This window comes from Aulonocara stuartgranti (genome assembly GCF_965226115.1).
Source record: "Aulonocara stuartgranti genome assembly, chromosome: 18".
Lineage (NCBI taxonomy): Eukaryota > Metazoa > Chordata > Actinopteri > Cichliformes > Cichlidae > Aulonocara > Aulonocara stuartgranti.
Window position 1 is genome coordinate 12,451,276 of NC_138954.1, and position 20,988 is coordinate 12,472,263.

Genomic DNA, 20,988 nt, shown 5'->3' on the forward strand with positions numbered 1-20,988 from the left:
GCTTCAGCAATGAACATTAACGGTGCCGATAGCATGCTGAGATATGTCAGGCATCGACAGTAAAGCTGACAGTGTTTTCTCAGCCTCCGCATTCTTCCTTTATGCTCTCTGTGCTACTTGCTGTGGTGCTCTTATTTATTTGTTTATTTAGTGTTCCATTTAGTGATTGGTTCCCATCTGGATAAGGATACGCTCCACACCTTGCAATCTGTAAACTATAGGCTCTCTCACAGTTCACCCACTAAACAGGCAGGGGAGAGGTGTTTTAAGTTAAAATGCTTTTGATTTGAGTCAGATATTAAAAGGCCTGTGCGTGCAGGGATGTTTATTTTTCAATGCTGGGTGTGTGAGTGTTTGTAGTGTGCATGAGTTTTTGTAGGGGCTTTGGGGTGGGGTGATCACTGGGAGTGGTGGGATTTGATGGAACAGTGGAGGATTAAAGGGAGGGGAGGAAGAAAAAAGGAAAGGTGTAGGTCTGAAAGGCCAGAGGAAGCAATGAGCTTACGGCACACTTCAGCTCCAAGATGTTAATGTTCTTTTTTTAGGGTCATAATTACACTGATGAATCCCAATTTTAAACTACAGTTTGTTTGTCTTGTATACAGGAAGTTGCTGCTAGATATTTAGTCTGCAGATTTAATCTGCTAATAAAGTAATGACTGTTATTTTTCACACGAATAAGCTTTTTAAATGAATTTATTGTCAGATTTAAATAATAAAAAGGTTTGTTATTCATATATTATTATTGTTAAATATTTACAGAGGCAAGGTGGCCTCTTATTTATTTATTTATTTATTTATTGCCATAGAGGCTTCACCTCAAAGTTTCACTGAACTTGAGGCATCCTTCTCGTTTCACAGCCCCACCTTGTGGAATATAGAAGAAGGACAGCTTAAAAAACAGTATATGATGTGATTTTATATCTAAATGTAAAAAAAACCCGGGAGGTCCAACTGCTTTAAGGACATGCTGCATTTACACCTGTTATCAAAAAGTATAGGGATGATATATATATTTCATTTTCTTAAACAACTTCTAGTCCTTCTGCTGTTTCCCAGAATTTAAATGCTTTGAAAAGAAATCCTTCAACTGCTCTGAATATGGAAATCTGAACATCTAAACTTCATGTAGTGAGGAGGAGTCAGATGTAGTTACAATTTAGGAGGAAAAAGAGACAAAATTGAATGCGGCTCATGCATAATGAAATAATTCCTCGACATCTGTGATGCTTTCTGCTGTCAGTACTGCTGTCTGAGCTCTGCAGTACACAAACAAGTGTTTGTCACCAGACAAACGTTCCCTGGGTATCAGCGCGGAGAAAAAACACAAGCCATTTGTCTAGTGTCTAGACTTACAATAAAAAACCATGCTAGATCATTAGGTTGGGTTTGTGCATTTGGCTAAAATTCCACACCATTTTGCATCTCATTCATTCTGGCCAATATTTTTCCTTTATTTATACAACATTTCCATCCCGGAGGAGGATGCTGCTCGTAAATGTCTCATACTTGAAATAGGAATGCTGAAGTGATTTTTATTTTCCCTGGCCTCCTAGGAATGGCTTAATTCCTTGTAAGGAAATAAATGACACAAATAAAGAATCATCGGCGCCTCTTTATGGGAGATCATATAAATATTACTCTGGTTTTGATGGCTGTTTTTATGTGGCACCTGCTGTTCACTTAATCTGCTCAGAAGGAAGGATATAATACGACTATGATAGATACTCACCTCTCTTCGCTGACATTAAAATACTACTCCCCCTTCTCCTGCATCACAATCTTTTATCAGCTTCTACCTCAGAACTTAATCCTCTCTGACAAGATTGTCCTTCAAGCATTGCCAAAACTTCTCGGATCAGCTAGAAGTACATGACTCATTTACAGATCTGCCTTTTGTAAACACGGTTCAGCTCACGGGTGATAACAGGTCTTAAGACACGGCGTCCCTTTTAGTGCCATGTGAGTTACAACACCAGCGCCGACTCCATGAAGAAGAGCAGCGAGTGTTGTGTTAGCAATTGTAATTTGTCCTCTGTAAGGAATTCTTAAAGGGAACTTTTTCAGCGGTGATATAAGAGTTCATTCCTGAGCTTTTACTTTCCTAAACAATGCATAATAGGTGCGGTATCACTTTGCAATAGCTTCCACCTGGTCTGAAGTAATGTGTTTCTACAGCGCGCCATTTGCATTTGTTGGGCGAAAAGCATCAGTCTGAGTGTTCATTTGATCCTGAAACGGTGCAAACTGAGGGCAACATTTTTATTTTTACAGTGATGAGAAAAAACTATATTTTTCCCCTGATTTCCTATTTGTTTGCATATTTGTCACATTTGCATGCCTCAGATCATTAATATTAGACAAAGATAAATTGAGCAAATGCAAAATCTGGTTTTTAAGTGATTATTTCATTTATTTGGGAAGAAAAAAACTATCCAAACCTACTTAGTGATAAAGTAATTGCCCTGTAAAACTAATAGCAGGTTATGCCCTTTGGCACCTTTGGCAACAAGAACTAAAAATGCAATTTGTGATGACTGGCAATAAGTCTTTCACATCACTGTGGAGGAATTTTGGCCTACTCTTCTTTACAGGATGTCTTTAATTCAGCCAGATTGGAGGGCTTTCAGGTATGACGGGTCTGTTTGAGGTCGTTCCAAAGCCTCACAATTGGATTTTAAGTCTGGACTTTGAGTAGGCAACTTCAAAACAAACTCCTTGTTGTTTTGAGACTTGAGAAGACAATCTCTTTCAAGGTTTTCTGGTAAAGAGCAGAAAGGATGGTTCCGTCAATTAAGTCATCTCAGCCAAGAAGCAGAAAAGCAGCCCCAGACTGTGTTTGTCTGTTGATATAATGTTCATTTATGAAATGCTGTTAGTTTTATACCCGATGTAACGAGACAGAAAACTTCCAAAAACTTCAACTTTTGACTTGTCAGAATATTTTTCCAAAAGTCTTTGGGATTATCAGATGTTTTTTAGTAAATGTGAGACGAACCTTTGTTCTTTTTTGGCTTAAAACATTTGTGTCCATGTTTTTTTTTATTTTATTGTTGAATCATCAACACTGGTCATAACTGAGACGAGTGAGGTCTGCAGTTCTTTAAATGAAGCTCTGGGTTCTTTTGTGACCTCCTGGATGAGTTGTGGATAATGGGTCTCAATGTGGTTTCAAAACCTTGGAAATTAGAACTTTGCTTCTCATCTGTTCTTTAGTTTCTTTAGAACGCAGCATTCTGAAATCTTTTAGCCTACTTCCCTTTGCCACACAGGTTATACTCTAACTGATTTCTTGATTCAACAGGTCTGGCAGTAATCAGGCCTGGGTGTAGCTAGTAAAACTGAGCTGAGCTTTCCAAAAACTTTAGTTAATCACAGTTAATGTATGATTTAACAAGAGGAGGCAAATACTTTTCTACACAAGACGGGGTATTAATAAATAAAATCATCAACTGCATTTTGTGTGTATTCATGTTATCGCTGTCTAATATTAACATTTGTTTGTTGCAAATTTGCCACACAAATTTCATCCATTCATTCATTCTAACGGTTTGTTCAAATCACGGTTGCGGTGCAGGTTGGAGCCCATCTCAGCATGTTACCTGTGACAATATTTCCTTGCAAAAGGTTCCTTAAAAAAAATGACGAATTATCCTTCAAATGAAATCATATTAAAACACTCTGTGTGACCACACCACAGATGAAACTGAGAAGGAATAATTCAGTTAGAACAGATGAAGAGTCAGGAAATCTATGGTGACGTTTAAGAGAAGTAAGAAGAGGGTTTAAGCTCCTTGCATAGTAATTTTCATTCGCTATGAGCGTGGAAAGCACTAATGTGTATTTAATTCTTATATATTTCATGTATTAAGGCAAGAAAGGGGAGCAGAAAGACACCAAGTTAGCAATTCTCTTGAATTTATCAGTTCTACTCATCATCCCATCATCATAAAATATGTGAGCGAAGTGAGAGTGGATGGATAAAATAAAAACCTATAAGGCTGGACAAAATGACGACAACCTTACCAATGTTAACCACAGTCTGAACAGACAAATTCTTGATGGGAGTATATTTCCTGAAAAGCCTCGAGTCAAATGCTGACTCCCAAAATTGGCGCCGTATGTCTACAGGTAGCCGCGTATTTCTGTAGCTGCAGTGACACAACAATCTGGATCGATGTGGTAGACTGAACATTTGCAAAACAGACCAATTTCACTTCAAGTATCATCTGCTGTAATATATCAAAAATATTTACCTTAAAGTGTTGCCTAGTAGTATCCACAATACATGGCGATTATGGAAACACTGTGATTATTATTACCTCTTTATGACACCAGTGCCTAAAGCAAACAATAAAAGATGTGATTCAGAGCACCAGTTATGTTCGAACACGCTTTTTTTTTTGGGAGCTAGCTGAAAACCTACCACTTGTCAATATTAAGTCCACTTTTTCCAGGGGATTACTGTTTGTTTATTTAATACTTTTTTTTTTCAAGGAAAGCTATCTACAAACCCCATAAATCAACACAGGCTTGCAGAGAAGAGGATTTTTCTCATCATCCTATGATGGGAAAAAATTAATCTTAATTTAATGCCAGTCTAACAGCATTACAAAGCATTACAAAATACATTTAAACCCAGTGCTTTGGATCCACATGCTCAAGTTTCATTATTCATTATATGTGAAGATAAATGAAGAACTGGAGCTCAATTTTTTTTTTTACTGCAAAGCAGAATTCATGACTATATTTGGGAGACATCCCCAAGATAACACATGGAAACTAGGATGAGATGCCTAATGAAAAGTCTAGCTAGAGCTCCAGTGTGACTACAAAAGATAAGAGGACAGACTCAGCAGTGGAAACCACGTTAGCACATTTATGTTTCACCTATGTTTTAGTATGCTCTAAATTTCTTCTTGAATGTCTGTGGCTTGCCAACTCTAGTAGAAAACTGTGGTCTTATATTTCTTCAGCCTTAAAAAGTGCTTGTGATCCATTTGATCAGCTGGAAAATAAATGTGGTCCAAATCTGTGCAGGACCAGCAAGTTTTCTATGAAGAACAGATGCAGGGCTAAAACAAACTATTCACAAGGTATGCATTTAAGGAAATATTTTATTTCTGCAAAAACAGACAACAGGAAATAAGATTTTCTGTCTTTCTTTAGAATTGCCTTGAAAAAACTGTTCTAACCTTGTCGTAATTATGCTAGTAATAAATTTATGCTTCACATTGTTTCATTAGTTCCTCCATTTTTTCATGTATCAGTTTGATGGTGTTATGGTAAGTTTAAACCTTGGCATAGATACCAATCGCCAAGAAGTTCTGGGAGAAAAACCCTTTTAGTCACAGTAGCTGAGTGTTAGTGGAAAACCCTGATAAGTACAGTCCCAATTTTAAGCTCCATTTAAGTCGAGACCATGTCCCAATCTCTCTATTCTGACCTAACAAGCTGAATCACAACCTGACTAACTGCTTTGTTCGTATAACTAACTTTAAAACGCATTGCGGTTATAACTTAGTCATTACATAGTTTGACCTCACTACTGACAAAAGCCAGGTGAAAAAACTATTCAAGTGTGTCTCCATTTAAATCACCTTTGGTGGCTTTCTTCTGATTTTAGAACTGGGGGTATGCATGTTGTGCAATTCATTTTCCTCTCTGATGCTTATCTCACCTCCTTCCCCACTACTTTAAAGTACTTTGAGAAAATGTTAAGAAGATTTCTATTGTTTGCGGCCCAATCTTTCAGGTGAAAACCAAATGGTTTATGTGTGAAGTTTAATGTTTGGGAATTCAATGAGGCGAAGATCCTTTGTGCTGACGACGACCCTGCTTTTAACGACATGTTCACAAAGTCAACAATCTTTCAAACAAACACCATCACAATAAAGATGCGTGCCCTTGGTTGTTACCAGTATTTAGATTTTTAAAAGAAAAGCATGAAGATGAATCACATTTGATGAGAATTAAAGAGAATCTGCAGCGCACGTCAAGGCCTCAAGTAAAACTCCAAAAAGTTAGTAGTGCTTGACTTGTTACACTAGCCCAGCATCTAAGCTCGGAGTGTTTAGCTTTGACTTTCACCACACAACTGCAATCATTTACGGGAGACGCTGCAGAAAAATGCTTTCCTGCCGAGTCACCACAGAAAGGCAGATAAGGCTAAGAATTTGCGAGCAGTGGCAGTTATGTTTCTAGTTTGGATGTATACGATTAGGCTGGGCTGTTATGATAGGTACATGCATCAAATATTCATGACCTTGTGCCTGATGAATACTGTATATAAACAAGATTTAGTCTGATTCCTGCTCAGTGCAGTCAGCACAGCATTCATCAACCTGCAGGCCAGATCCAGCACATGAATACAAAACAGATAGGCTGTTCTCATTCCACGTATTCAATTATGTCCAAGGGTAAAATTTGTTCCCTCTTTAGAGAGCTATTCATTATTGTACTGTTGCTTACAGGTACTACTTATCACTAGAGACAATGTCTAAGTATTACATATACTATACTGATACCCCTCTTGCTAGTGCAGAAAACCCAGTTTCAGAGGGAACAATAGCGGTCAGTCCAAAATGGTTTATTTTGTAAAGGGGGCAGCTGGAGATGAGAAAACATGGTGCGCTACTAAATGATGATATATTCAAATGTACATGACATTCAAAGGGTATTACAGTTGTCACTCAAATTTTCCACACATGAATTCTTTCATTCAAAACCTTTTTTCCAAATGTAAATGGATAAAATAAAAAAAAATCTTCAACATAAAAATATGAATCAACACGATAAACCCCTGGGATGCTGGAAAAGGAGAAAAGTAACAGTTACATGCAGAATGTAGACGGGTGAGTTCATGTTTTTTCTAATTTTGGAAAAAAGTAAAAACCAGACGCTGAATGACTAACACATCGTAGAAATCTAGACGAAACATTGTGGTGAACTGCCCTTTTGTCCCCAAATCATTAACTCACATTAGCGGAAACTGCACTGTTTCAGTCTTTTATTTGCTATAATATAGGTCAATAGGAAATATAAGAAACTGCTATTAATGACAACTCGAGTGGTCTTGGCTAGCCATTACAAACAGCACATATGTGTTGAGATGCCTCATGAAAATGACAGCCCAAAATAAATTACATTTGCCAAAACTTAACGCACAGACTGGTCAGGATGAGGGGGGCAAGAGGAAGGCTGGACTTGATGTAAGAGAAAAAAAAAAGAAAAGAAAAAACAACAAACGACTGGATGACGAGTCAAATACGATGTGAATGAAGCTCCTCTGGATGTGTGGTGTCCAGAGGTACGGCTGTAGAGTGAGTATAAAGGTCCCAAAGTAGAAACTGCAGTCTTAACATGTGCCATACTTTAAAATGTAGAGGAAAACACCCTTACACTCATCAATATGATGAGCAGAGAAGTCCCAAACCAAAGCTTTGAAGTCTTTATTTTTGCTATCGGGGAGAGGAAGAAAAAAAAAATACTCGAGAACAAAAATTAAACACAAAAACAGGAGAGGGCGGGAAGAAACGACTCCAGATATTACGCTGAACGCAGAGAAGATGAACTGCACGAGTTGGGTGAGACACTCCGGCACAGGGGGTTATTTCCTGGAGCTAGACTTCTAATATCCAAAAGTACTGGTCTGGAGGACCCACGTTGGTCATGGGGTGTCCATGGAGATGCCTGCAGCAAAATGCTTCTACAGCGGCATCTCAGCAGGCTTTCCAAGAGTGACGCTATGTGCTTCCAGCTGCCTGGCTCTCTCCTCCCTCTGAATTACCTGCAGGAGCAGAGTCGCAACATGTCAGCAAAGGTATTTTAGTTGAATCACTGAAAAACAAACAAGAGCTGCTGCAGTAAAAACTAGAAAATCAAAATAAGAAATACAAATCACTGACTTGTAGCAGGAGTAGAGGCTGAAGCGGAGGCAGAGGCATTGTCCTCCTCGTCGCTGTCATCCTCGTTGGACTGCGGTACCTCGGCATCGGGGATGGTTGTTGCCGGGGTCTCGGACTCCTGTTCCACCCTGCTCTTCAGGGCCAGGATACGGTGATGTAACGCTGCAGCCAGCTGACCTACGTCTTTAGAGCTACCCTAAATATGCAAAAGTGTAAACAAAATTCAGCCACATGGACATGACACATGCACATTGCATTGGTACACTGTAACGCTCCATTTGCAGGATTTTCCAAATTATCAGTAGGATGACTTCATCTTGTTGAGAACGCAGCAGCCAGAGTCCTTACAGATTTCAACATATTACCCAGCTACTGAAGTCACTTCACTGGCTCCCAGTTCAACACAGAATTACCTGTACAAGTACTTCTACAAACTTATAAAGCTCTCAGTAGTTTGCCCTCCCAGTTCATCTCTGACTTTCTCAGTATCTATAACCTAATTAGATCTTTTAACTATTCTCAGAATTAGATCCAAGTGTGCTGAGGGTGCTTCAGTTACTGTGGAAACTGAACCTTGGAACAAGCTGCCTGCTGACTTGAGGTCATTTACAACTGTTTACACTTTACAAAACAAGCTTAAAGCCTCTTTTTTTAAACTTTCTTGTAAAGTTAGTTTTTTATTGCTTTGACTTAAGTAAGCCTACATTTGTTTTTATGTTTTTCATGTTTGGGTTATGCACACTGAGTTTACATTTAATGAAATGTGTTATATGAATTATAAAATTGCCACTTCGATACGCAGATGTTTCAGATTAAATGCTTTCCAAAACCCACAGAACGGCTGGAATGTTAAACATCTGGGGGAGGAAGTAATGCATTTTATTAAGAACAGTTTTTAACTACCTCAAAATAATATGTTTGAAAGCAATATTCTTGTACCAACTGTAGGCATTGAATGTTTTAATATCACAGGACAATACTGAGCTGATCAAATTAATAACATGGAAATGTATTCACCCTTTACTAAAGAGGAAAAATACACAAAAACAGAATGAGACCGATGATAAAGACGCATTAACAGTGGAAGGGACAGCGTGAAACCGAGGCAGAATATGTTTCACCACTTCAATGCTTGTTAAAAAAAAAGAAATTACAATTTTCTGTGTTTTTCTTACTTTTGATGTATACACAGGGAGGGGAAAAACACTTAAAAGCTAACACCCTTTGGAAAAATGAAATGTTCAAATATTAAACGTTTAGTAACACATACCGATATTAGGAAGACCTTGACACCCTGGTCCTCCGTGTCCATGGCAGTGATTCGTACACTCTTCTCGCTGGCCTTGTCCACTTGCATCTGGGGCCAAAGTTTAGTGTTGAGGATCAACCGGAGGCTGCCCTGGGTCCTCATTACTGCAACACACGACAGCAGTGACATACAGATGCAAATATGCACGTGTTTACCATTTCAGCCCACTGACTGTAAAATCTCTTCACTAAACAGGCACAACTAGTATTTGCAGTAAATACACGGCTATAGTCCTAGAAACTGCTCTGTTCTGTCACTGAGAATGTGATTTGTACCAGGATTTCACAGTCTAGTCAAATATTAACCAGGATACAGTGAAAGGAAACTTCTGAAACTGTTGAATATTCATTAAAAACAAAACTTCAGAATGCTTGTCCACTTAGATTTTGATTTGTCTGAATGAAACCACCATATATAAACATTACCACAATACTACTGCGGTGGCCAGTCAACAGAGCCATGTAGTAGGAACAGACTCCCTCTTGTGTTCATTGTTAGGTTTTGTCATAACACGTGTAATCAAAACAAAAGGTATGTTTTGGTTTACTGAGATAATAGTCGCCCCTACCTGTCCCGGTAGAATAACAGTAAAAACAATCAGATGCTTTCGTCCGCTAAAGCTATTTGGGTGACTGAATTGTAAAAACAAACGTGCACATTCATAACAGAAAGGGTTTTTTTTTTTTTTCCTCTCTCCAGCAGCTTTTTGAAGGTGCTTTTACCTAGACGGGACTGTAGCGTGCCGTCGTCTGTCGATGCCATGTCATTGAGCCTCAGCAAACCCCGACCTCTCTCTATCCACGACTGAGCAGTCTTCTCAAAAACATACAACTTGCACTGCATCTGAAGTAAAAGAGGAGGGGGAAAAAAAGAAGATTATAAAACATTCTCACCATGTTATTCGCTGCACATCTTCAAGTGAAATACCCCGCCTTGTCTTTCACCTGTAAAACATTGCTTTCTGATTCCTCTCCAGTTTTCACATCGACTTTCTCTAAGATGCACTTCTTGGCTGTGGCTTTGGTGTATGCTGCTGCAGACTCCTCCAAAGACTCTGACACGTTGTTCACTGGTGAAATAAAACACAAACATATAACTGATCCTTTAGCAACACAGAAACAGTGCTACTGCAGGGTAATCAAGGAGCTTGTCTTCCATCCCCGAACAGAGAAGCTTGATAATGTTCTCTGCATCATTTCCAGAGCAGAGGCACTTGAGCTCTGCGCCCACATTTATGATTGCCTGGGCACTGAGTAGCTATGAAATGGTAAATTATTTTTCAAAGTCACCGAACAAAGTAAAATATTCTCTCACTCAGTATTCCCCTTTTGTATGTTAAGACACGAACCCTGGACACTTTAAAACCTTGCTTCTATGACATAAATCAAGCTTTTTTCTTTTTAGGTGGACTTTAAGTTTAAGACAATATAAAACGAATATACAGTCATAAGCCCACAGGTCTTGTTTTTGTCTTGAGTGGAGTAAAGTTTTGTGCTTACACCTACTAGTAATCAATCCAAATAGCAACCATTTTTGTAAATAATAGGAGGGGTGGGTTTTTTTACCTTTCTCTGGGGTGGCTTCCTGCGATGAGGGCTCTGAAGCAGGGGCAGCTGACACGTCTTTATTTTCCTCATTTGAAGAGTCACCCTTTGGTGGACTCTGAAAACACAACAGAGTTAATCATTGCAGCTCGTTCAATTGTAGTCATTAGGAATTCTGCAGTATTGCAGGAGGTAAACAGACTATTGAATTCACCCTATTAACTCACCAGAACTCGTTCAGACATATTCTGCCCGAAAACAAATTTTGCTCCACTGTCTGCACTGTTTGTGGCATTTTTTGAACTGAAAAGGCAGAAATGCAAGTGTGCATCAACGCGTTGATCAAAGTTAATACTGAATTTTGCAGAAATACTATTTTAAAAAAATGTAGAAGTAGAACACATTTTTAATTACCTTGTGGTAGAGATGTACTGCAAGAAATAATTTGTGCCCTCTGATTGAGAGTCCAGTGGCACGCCGTCCTTTGAATTGTCTTCTTTATTGTTTTCCTCCAACTAGAGAGAGAGAGAGAGAGAGAGCGAGAGCAAGAGCGAGAGAGAGAGACACACAGGAAGGAAATCTTACGACAGAAAGTAGATTAAGAAATCTCTACAGACAATCCTTAACCAACCCAATATGATGTAATCCAAGCATCATGTTGGTCCAAGCAATAAGTAAGCACTTGTTTCATGTCCACTTTAAAGTTTCACAATAAATATTTCCACTTACTCTTAAAAAAAAAAAGTGCCATCTTGTGTGAAGAATGTGATGTCATTAGGTGGGTTGGTTATTAGCATATAACTTGTGACAGCTAAAAAGCAGCCTAAGGCTCACTTTTATGGTGCCCCTGACTGCAGCAATGAGTTTTATGTTAAAAACAAAAACTAGAATATCTTGTCCACTCTGTCTCATAGGCAGAAAGTGGTTTCTTCACTGTTGGCTAGCTGCACTGAAACGGGAATTACCAAAACTAGCCATAATGCTCAGGTTTGTAGATGACTTTGTAAAATAGGTCTGTGTGAGGGAGAGCCTGTTTGAGTCAGATGTTCACTGAACCAACTAGCTGGAGTCAAGCACCTTCCCCACTATTTGATTTGATCTCATGAGGTCGGTGTACAGACCGAGCGACCAATCAGCCGACAGAGTGCATACCCAGAAAATAGGATCAGTAGGTTTAACCCCCAGTTATTTCGAAGTTAAATCTTTCTTTTCACAAGCACAGCGAAACTACAAGATAACTGGTTACTACATGCATTACAAACATAACGTTTCTTATCAAAGCAAGATTAGGAATCCTGATAACCATCAGCATCTTCGCAGGTGGGACTCTTCACGTCTCACTCCCCTTCACTTATTTTAATTTACTTCATATTAGAAGCGAGTAAAAGTTATCAGTGAGATAATGTGCTTACCTAAACAATTTTCCACAGCAGTTTCCCAACAGAATTTCAAAACCAAAACAAACAAAGAAGGGTTCCAAGAACTACGGCATCTCTTCCTTGGAAGCTCCTGTGTGCCCCCCCCTTGGGTCATCGCCCACATTAATCTATTCCCCTCTGAACATCCTGATGATGGTAGGCTTCTTGATTGCACTTTGGTAAGAAACTTAGTTGCATTTGCACTGTGTCACCAGTTAGACTAACATTACCATATGTTAGCTATTAGCAGCAACCAACCAACAACGTCACATTATGTACTAAACAGGATGGTGCTACACATGCTATAGAAAACTTTATTTTTTAAATCCAATTTCACCAAACACACACACTATTGCTTGACACAAAAATTCTTGCTTCGAATTCACCTGCTCACAGCCAGCAGAAGGAAAACTCACCTTTGCTCTGTCTTTGATATTCTGACCAAACACAAATGATATTGCTACATTTGACTCTTTCTTCTCTTTTCTTTCTCCATCCTTGTTACCACTCGAGCCATCTTCCTCATTTTCATGTTTCTGAAACAGGAAGAAACAGAGCAGCAGGGTCAACTAATATAACTAGTGTTCACTGAGCCTTTATCAGATTTGAAGGATCTTTTACCAACAAGAACTTCCCCTGCATGCAGCAAGTTTCATTAATATCTTCCACAAACCACACTGACTGCAACTTGCACCGTAACTGTGTTTGCAGTTGACTGTGCATTGCATAAAAACAAACGGGACCCAGTCTCACTTAGAAAAAAGTGACATTGCACTTTTAGCAGTCTGGGTCATTGTCAAGTATGTAGCCAAAATACTAGAAAAGTGGCATACAGCAGCAAGACGTGCCTAATTTTCCTAATGCAAATCCATTTACCTAGCAAGCCTATTAGTGGCACAGCAATATAGTTAATATTTCTGGATGAAACTCATTGCAGATCATTTAGTTACTAGTTAATTCATGCAATGTAGTGTGAAGTTCCCATCATAAAGAATCAAGAATAAGAATCAGCAAGCTGCCCGAGTCTCTGGTCTCACTGCAAATCCAGCTGCATAGCTTTAGACAGTGGCTGAAGGGCCAGCTGCAGACAACAACAGTGGATTTAGGGTCTATGCACAGGATAAAAACGTACAATTTCCTTTATTCATCCTTACAAAGAATCAACGGTTGTAATATCCAGTATTGTGGGAAACTGAATACAACTATGCTAACCCTGCTGAAGCACATATATGTGCGGCCAAATGACTCCAAGGCGGTCTCGTTCATTTTCATGCTGTTTGAAGAAATGTGTCCAAGCAACATCTGTGCTTCATTATTTCTTCAATTATCAGAATTTCTAACATACTTGTGACTTAAGAAATAATGAAGCCAAAATGTTTGCTTTACTTGTACAAATGATACGCATGTGAATGAGTCATCACTTTGAAGTCATTTGGACTTTATTGGGTGCTGAAACCGAAGCCTAATCATAATTAATTTATTAAAAACAGTCACAGCACAAATTTTTATTTGGCCTAAACAAATGACTGAAACTGGCTGGACTGCTGTTCTAAACACTACGAGGAGCAAACTCACGCAACCTGTGTGGTTTCTCTTTGTTAGTCAAATTATGTTTGCCTTTTTCAGCTGTGGCTGAAAGATTCATTAAAGAAACAAACAAACAAAAACCCTGTAACGATGGAGACCTGAGGTAATGACAGAAAAGCAAGTGTTGCAATGTAGTAACATGTTTGTAGTAACAGTTTACACATGTATGTTTTAATAAATAGGTTTATATTATTTAATCAAATGTAAACAAAAAACATTTTTAAAAAAACAAACATGAATTTTCTATGCTGGAGCTTTTCATTCTATGACTTGTGTCTATTAACACAGTAAAAAGACAAATATGTCAACAGGACAAATAAAACACACAAGCAAAAACTGTAATACAAAAACTCAACAAACAAAAACTGCAGGAAATGCAGTCATGTTTGATTTCTGTCTCCTAATTATAAATTGTTTAGGTTTCGCTTCTTCTCACCGGTGTCTTAGTCAGCGTGGCTGAGTGCTCTGTGTTGTTCAGGAAGAGGGACTGGGTCACAGGTGCACCATCTGAGGACTTTTTCACACCATTGGTTCCACAACTGGAATCTACAGACAGAAAAAAAAGGGAAATTATTCCAACTTTTCACCTATCCTGATAGCATTTGAAGCGACACACCTCATGAGCAAAACAGCTTGCACAGTGAGAACAACGACTGCAGTTATATCTTAAATTACATGTGATTAACTAATGAGTGTAAGACTCTGAGCTTTACTCACTGGACTCTAAATGTGATTTAGAGGGCGGTGCCTGGAGAACTGCAGGGCGGAGGACACTGCGTTGCTGCTCCTTGGGTTTCTGACTAGGGACACCTGCAACCGAGGCAGTTTTTCTCATGCTTTGTACACACAGTTATATCTTTTATATGTACATGTTGATGTGTGGGCTGCTCAGAAAGAATTTTTTGGATTCACTAAAAATAATCTGCAAATATTCAAAGCTTTGCCTGGGAGTAGAGTACAAGTAAGGGGTAGGTCAATATGACATTAGTAGTCATTTGGGATCCCTTCATTTGAGGGGGGGGGGGCATATTTGCACAATCTGATGTTATTCCAGACCATAACCTGCATTCAAATGCTTGACTTTTTGTGACAGCTTTCAAACATAGTTGTAACTTGTATAATCATATCAATTGTTCATGAGGACTGTACCAATGTCAGTGCTGATAATTAAGATTAAATGTCCTCATCAGATAAAGCCTGAATAATAAATGATAATGCATAATGAACAGGATCGGTCTGAGTAAACATCTGCCAAGGATGAAAGTTCCCTCCACCCTGTGCATGAACTGAGTGTCTGGATCAACAATGAGTTTACATCTAGATGGGTTTTTTTGAGCCTCATGATGATATCTGATGATATCTGCCAGTTTTTCTTATTTCAGTAACAAATCTAAAGTAATTGTGAAGATATGATGCAATTTTGCTCCATCTAAAACAGTAGAAACCTTTTCCAAATATTTTGTATGTGTGGACCAAGTAACACCTAATGCAAAAACATTTCATGCAAATCCAGCAATAGCTTTTGTATTATACTGCAAATAAACAGAAAAACTGAACCAACTACAAAAGCTACTTGCCAGATTTTTGTGGTCAGGTATATAACAAAACCATAGTATAAATAGTAAAAATAACACAAAAACATGTTAAACATCTACCTGAACTTGGTGCCTGTCCATGTATGAGAGTCGGTGGCTTTAAACGGAACCCCACGGGCTTCTCCTCTGGTGTAACAAACCATAAAAAGAAGCAAAAGTTAAAAAAAAAAACATATTCAGGTATTGCACAACAACCTAATGTGAGCATGCTCTTCTGTCTTTGCAAATTTTGTAACCACAGAGCCAGTTACCACAGCAACCCTTGTACGGCCTTAAGAGTTGTGTTGGAATCTCAGTAATATGGCGGGCTCTAGGGCCTTTGATCTATTTCTACCGCCGTCTCGTCATCTCAGTGGCTTTATTGGGATACCATCAAGTAATCAGCACTAGAACAGAAACCCAAAAGCACATGCGAAAAGCCACATCCTGTTTGTCCTCAGCGTTTAGGAGACCCTTCCAGTGTGCATAAATGTGTGAAGCTTAGATTACACAGATGCTAAAGAAAAACATTTTCAATCTAATTATAAGAAGTATTTGCATAATTAAATATAAATGAATGTGAATATCTTTCAACATTTTTACTAACCAGCAACTCTCAGGACATGCATGCAAACAATGAAGAAAAAAACCACACAAGCAATAAAAGCACTATAAACATTTTAAATGCAACTAAAATAACCAAACTTCCAGCACATAGTGTAGTTCTGCGTCCCTATTAACAACATTTTTTGAGTCTGTTCATCATTATTTTTACTTTCAAATACACACATTATGTAACATGCTTCAGGCAGTTATTATCTACAGCCTGTTTGTTTGCTCAAGTGGAAGTCCTCTCCGTAAATCTGTTGACTAGTGATTTAAACCTCTACGTCACTTTTCAATTGAGCTCAAGCCATTAAAGCAAAAAAGAAAAAAAGAAGAAGATTGGGTCACTTTTATCTTTGACAAGAGATGGGATTAAAAAAAAAAATCCATAAAAATCATACTTCCTTATTCTCCCTTAAAGTGCTTCTGCAATAATAATTTCATATCTCTATTAACTAGTCAGTATTTTTCATAATGATATTTTCCCCCATTTTGACTCGTCTTACCAGTGTAATATGACCTTGATGAAAGTGATTCAACAAATTAAAGTATGAACGGCTACTCGGCAAATGACTGATTAAGCTGAGCTTCACAAATTAAACAAAATCATTTAACATCTAAAGTGATACAACAAATTTACTGGTCAGACATCCTATAAATATTATGCTTTGGCAGGAAAACCAGACACAGACGAGTGCTGCTGAGTTCAAAGCAAAGTTACCACAAGATAATTATTTACAAGCTTTGTGTTAGAGATATGCTACTGATAAACAATGTTGTTAATCCAGCTTCACCCTAACTTCCTCTCCTTATAGTTACTGTTTAATTTCTTATTTAACAAATATGCATATGTTTTTGTTCCCATTAGCCTAATTTATGCCAACTAACATAACTACTTTTTTGGCCTTGTAGACTTCCTGTGCAAATGAACAACAGATATATAAACTGCAAATGACTAAATTTATTGTTTGGGGTGGGGGGATTTACATGGCTTTTTAACTTAACAAAAGGGCATAAACAACATAAAAAAATGACAAATTTTAGTTTGACACAAACACACCTCTAACCCTGGCAAGGAGCTTGCACAAGCAAGGTCATGAAGCGGAAACCTTTAAAGTTTAAAGCCCAACTTACCCTAACCTACCAGCTGCAGCTTGTTTAGAATTTCAGGTTATATTTTATACATTTGCAAAGAAAGAAATACTTCAATTACAAAGAAGGATCTAATGTGGGAACAGCTATTATATCCAAGTCATACTGTATTCATAGAAAGACACCATAGACACCTAAGACGGCGCTAAATAAACTAGCTTTTAATACCCAATAAGCTAGTCCTCTGTAGCAGTGGCACTTGGAAAATTGCTGTCAGCTATCACCACATGACACTAGGAAATCATAATAACAAACCCTATGTATTTACTAATGTTAACCTTAACTCTGCCTTTTTTTAAATTCAAGCATCACACATTTGTTTTCCAGTTGAATCTGGCAGTTCAGAGCATGGAGGCAGGATCACAAGCGACTCAAGGCCATATTGTTCTTATAACTTAAAAGAAAAACAAATTTTCTGTATTACTGAAGGTTTTGAGAGGGCGGCAAATTACAAAATATAGAAAAAGACTTCTCCCTGCTTGGTATACTGAACGGTCTTTGTGCAACACATGACACAAACTGACAGATCTTTGGAGCAGTGAGAGCCAAATGAGAAATGAGCAAGGAGAAGTGAAATCTCAAACCAGACTAAATACAAAGACTTAAATTTAAGCCAAACAAAAACAAGATGCAGAAATATTTTGAATAATTCAAAAAGTTGTAAAGTAAATACCAATACTACATTTATAAAAATTTGCTTTCAGTTTATGTTTATGCAGTAAAGACTCTGAAAGGACAGCAGTCAAAACTGAATGGACAAAATCAGAATCAGAATCAGAATACTTTATTGATCCCTGGGGGAAATTATTTTTTGTTACAGTGCTCCATTTTAAACCAACATTAAGACAAGACAGACAATACGCTAACTAAGAATAGTACAATAGTACAATAAAATCAGAGTAAAATAGCTAAATAAGAGTCAACTAGAACTAAGAGTCAACTTGGTGAGAGTTAAGAGTTTGTGACACTTTTAGAATTACCAAAATGATCTGTGACTTAAAATCTTTAAGTGAGCAAAAGCTACTATTTACCAGTTTTAGTGAGCGTCTTGTGCCAACTGCCTTAAATTGTTGAAGCGTTTGATTTTTAATACTGAGATTTTTTTTTTTTTAACCACAGGGGCCCTTTAAGCTGTGAAAGGAAAACTAATAGTGGTCTAGATTGCTCACCTGGCTCGGAGTCAGAGTTCCCAGTCGGAGACTGGCAGAAACTTGAGGGCATGAATACATTGTTCTTGGGAACTGCAAAGTAACAGACAGGCACTGCACTCAGCATACAAATCAATGTGTACACCACAGGCAAGAAGCAACATAAAGTAAACGCTCTGCTTTGCTTAGTCATCACGTGCCCTTACCAGAATGTGGGGGTGGGAATGATGAGGTCCTTTCCCTTTTCACAGGGGGAGTATAGCTTCCCTCATCTTTATCTGAATCTGAATGAAGTGAAATGATAATGACTGTATGTCAGTTTAAACAGAAAGATAACATGGACAAACAAAGTGGCCAATTTGGATATTTCATTTACCTTCTCCATCCTCTGCACTTGAGCCCTCAGCAGATCTCTGCAAGGAAGTGCAAAATGTTTGGGGGGGGTTTTATTTATACCAAAGGAGCACCATTACTCATAAATCCTAGGTAGCTTTCTTAAATGCATGAAAATTTGACTTAATTAAATTAGAAACAAACTAGCAAGAAAGATGTGCGCTGATTTTGCAGGAAATGCTGCTAACAGTGACAAATTTGAATCCAACAACTTTTCTAGGATGTGTGCTTTTCAGAAACTCAGCTTGACTAAATGTTGGCATAAATAACATCTGCAAACTCAAAAAGGCAATTTTAGCCCTTATAGATAAAGAAAAGCAAAACAAAACAGAAACTTACCTTCTGTGGTTTATCTTTATGGAAAACAAACACAGGGGGCGCTATGGCAGGCTTGTCTGTTAAGAAAAGATGTAGGCTAGTCATCTAAACACTAACTTAAGGTGTGCAGCAGTAAGTGTATTTGGACATCTTCTATTTTATAGACTGTACAGCTGATTAAAAATAAAAAGTCTAACTTTTCAAAAATTGCTGTGGTCAAGATTCCAGTGAGTTAAACAACTGTTCACAACTAATTTAAATGTAAGAAACTTAAAAAGATGACCTGCAAAAATGCAGCTTAACAACAATCTGATTTCTATCTGTGTCAACCAGCCAGGCGAAATCATGCCATCAAACCGAGTACACTAAACTTAACCATACAATCCTATTAGAAGTTCCTGGAACAATTAAATCACATTAAGTTTACCTAAAGTGAACAATCCACAATAAACTAAATAACGTGATCAAATGTGAGATATGCAAATACACGTATTGCAGAATGGGCAAACTAGACAGAGACTGTGTAATTTTAAATAAATAAATAACTAAATGAGAAATTATGACGCTTTCCACCGGTATTTTCTTGCCTCCATAATCTATGATCATAACATAACAAGAATAACTAAAGCCAGGCTAGGCGATAACATGATGTCAGCTCAAGCCACTTAACGACTATGTTCACACTGTACCCTGGTGTAAGATGTGTAATCCTATAACGTTAGCAGACAAAGGTTTTCCTCTGTCTGGGTCAGGCCTGCACACTGAACAGGTGTAGTAGCATCGCTGTAGCTGCGCAAAACATGCATGCATGCGATATCAGCCAAAAGCCGGCAGCACATAGCCACGATTGTTTCCTGAAGCGACAATCACCGCTTTGACACACGCTCCGCATGGTTTAAGCTGATCATTTTTGTGTGAAACTAAAGAAAATGTTGTGTGACCTACATTTTACCCCCACCTTTGTATCTGCTGTCTGTCTCACAATCAGCTAACTTGTCCAATGAATATAAGATTTCCGGCATGAAACACTTCTATTCACATCTGAAATACAAGTAGCCCCAATGCGTCCCTTGCTTATGTTAACCAGTTAGCATATATACCCATCTGACCCTTTTCAGTAAATAGTCGGCGCCACTGGTTGTTCCTTAAAGCCCAGGGAGGTTTAGCTCGATGGCTAGTTAGCCTGCTAATGCGCTCCAACCAGCATGAGTCATGTCGCCTGACAAACAATGTCACTACAGTCCTCACTTCATTCTCCCATATTAGAAGCCAAACAAGATGACAATCTGATTTTGATGGAATAAGAAAACGCGCAAACAAGCAGAGGCTAAACCGAAGCATTGTCTGACTGGCTGACATTTTCCTCTACGCGCCTAAATGAACGTCAAGCAAACCTAAAACGTAAAGCTAACAACATGAAATAAACACGGACACTGTTTCCAATCACTGCTGTTCTTACATATTAGCTTCGTTACACGCTGTGCTTTTCAAATGTGGCTTAGCCAAGTTTGGCGTTTATAATCACCTTAGATCGTTTAGCTCACCACAAATGGCAACAAATACACACACACCGACTATAAATAGCCGGGTGCTAGCGTTAGAAGGTAAACCGGCTAACTGACAGGCAGAACTGGAGGGCGTTCCAAGACATTCCAGGTATTACCCCAAGCCCAGCGTTAGCATTGTTAGCCTGTTTGCTAACGCTGTAACCTTATAAACGCCGCGACGTTATTAATCCACCTGAAGTCGCCATTTACGTGTGCCACAGTTGCTTGATTTCAGCTATCAAATATGCAAACCACGAACAGACACGCTTTACATGGCCACAGTAGCTGTATTGTTTTTCTCATTCTGCCACTTACTCACCTTCGTTTGCCAAGTCCGCCATTTTACTTCGACGCTCACACACCCACAACCCACCGCGCAGATAACACCAGTCAAGGCAGCAATGTGCTCAGAGACACCCGTTTGCTAATGCAGCCAGCGACCCCTGCCCTCGCCAAGACTCTTTTTGTAATCCAAAACTCTAGTA

At 38.5% G+C, this 20,988-nt stretch overlaps 2 protein-coding genes across 5 annotated transcripts in view; one reads left to right on the forward strand and one right to left on the reverse strand.

The window, feature by feature from the left end:
* pnhd (pinhead) overlaps positions 1 to 20,988 on the forward strand; it is a 55,210-nt gene that overhangs the window by 7,622 nt on the left and 26,600 nt on the right. The window lies entirely within an intron of this gene.
* Positions 6,574 to 20,944, reverse strand: LOC309693666 (ran-binding protein 3-like). Of its 3 annotated transcripts, XM_082513114.1 has the most exons (17): positions 20,823 to 20,944; positions 18,978 to 19,033; positions 18,622 to 18,658; positions 18,452 to 18,529; positions 18,267 to 18,338; positions 15,421 to 15,486; positions 14,483 to 14,575; positions 14,202 to 14,311; positions 12,595 to 12,714; positions 11,175 to 11,275; positions 10,988 to 11,063; positions 10,782 to 10,878; positions 10,161 to 10,285; positions 9,939 to 10,059; positions 9,178 to 9,320; positions 7,908 to 8,103; positions 6,574 to 7,789 (listed from the first exon to the last, which is right to left on the reverse strand). In XM_082513114.1, exons 1-17 carry the CDS (start codon positions 20,842 to 20,844, stop codon positions 7,746 to 7,748), a joined length of 1,557 nt encoding a protein of 518 aa, XP_082369240.1. In that variant the 5' UTR covers positions 20,845 to 20,944; the 3' UTR covers positions 6,574 to 7,745. The 3 variants fall into 3 exon arrangements, with proteins under 3 accessions (XP_082369240.1, XP_082369241.1, XP_082369239.1); XM_082513115.1 differs by lacking the exon at positions 14,483 to 14,575; XM_082513113.1 differs by lacking the exon at positions 20,823 to 20,944 and having other exon boundaries at positions 18,978 to 19,076.

Excerpts from the sequence above, each read along its gene's own strand:
- LOC309693666 (XM_082513113.1), bottom strand. The coding sequence starts at position 19,061 with ATGACTAGCCTACATCTTTTCTTAACAGACAAGCCTGCCATAGCGCCC. Across the intron at positions 8,104-9,177 it reads TCAAGGTCTTCCTAATATCG|GGTAGCTCTAAAGACGTAGG; the intron begins GTATGTGTTACT and ends TTGCATATTTAG. Across the intron at positions 7,790-7,907 it reads AGCCTCTACTCCTGCTACAA|GTAATTCAGAGGGAGGAGAG; the intron begins GTCAGTGATTTG and ends CTGCTCCTGCAG.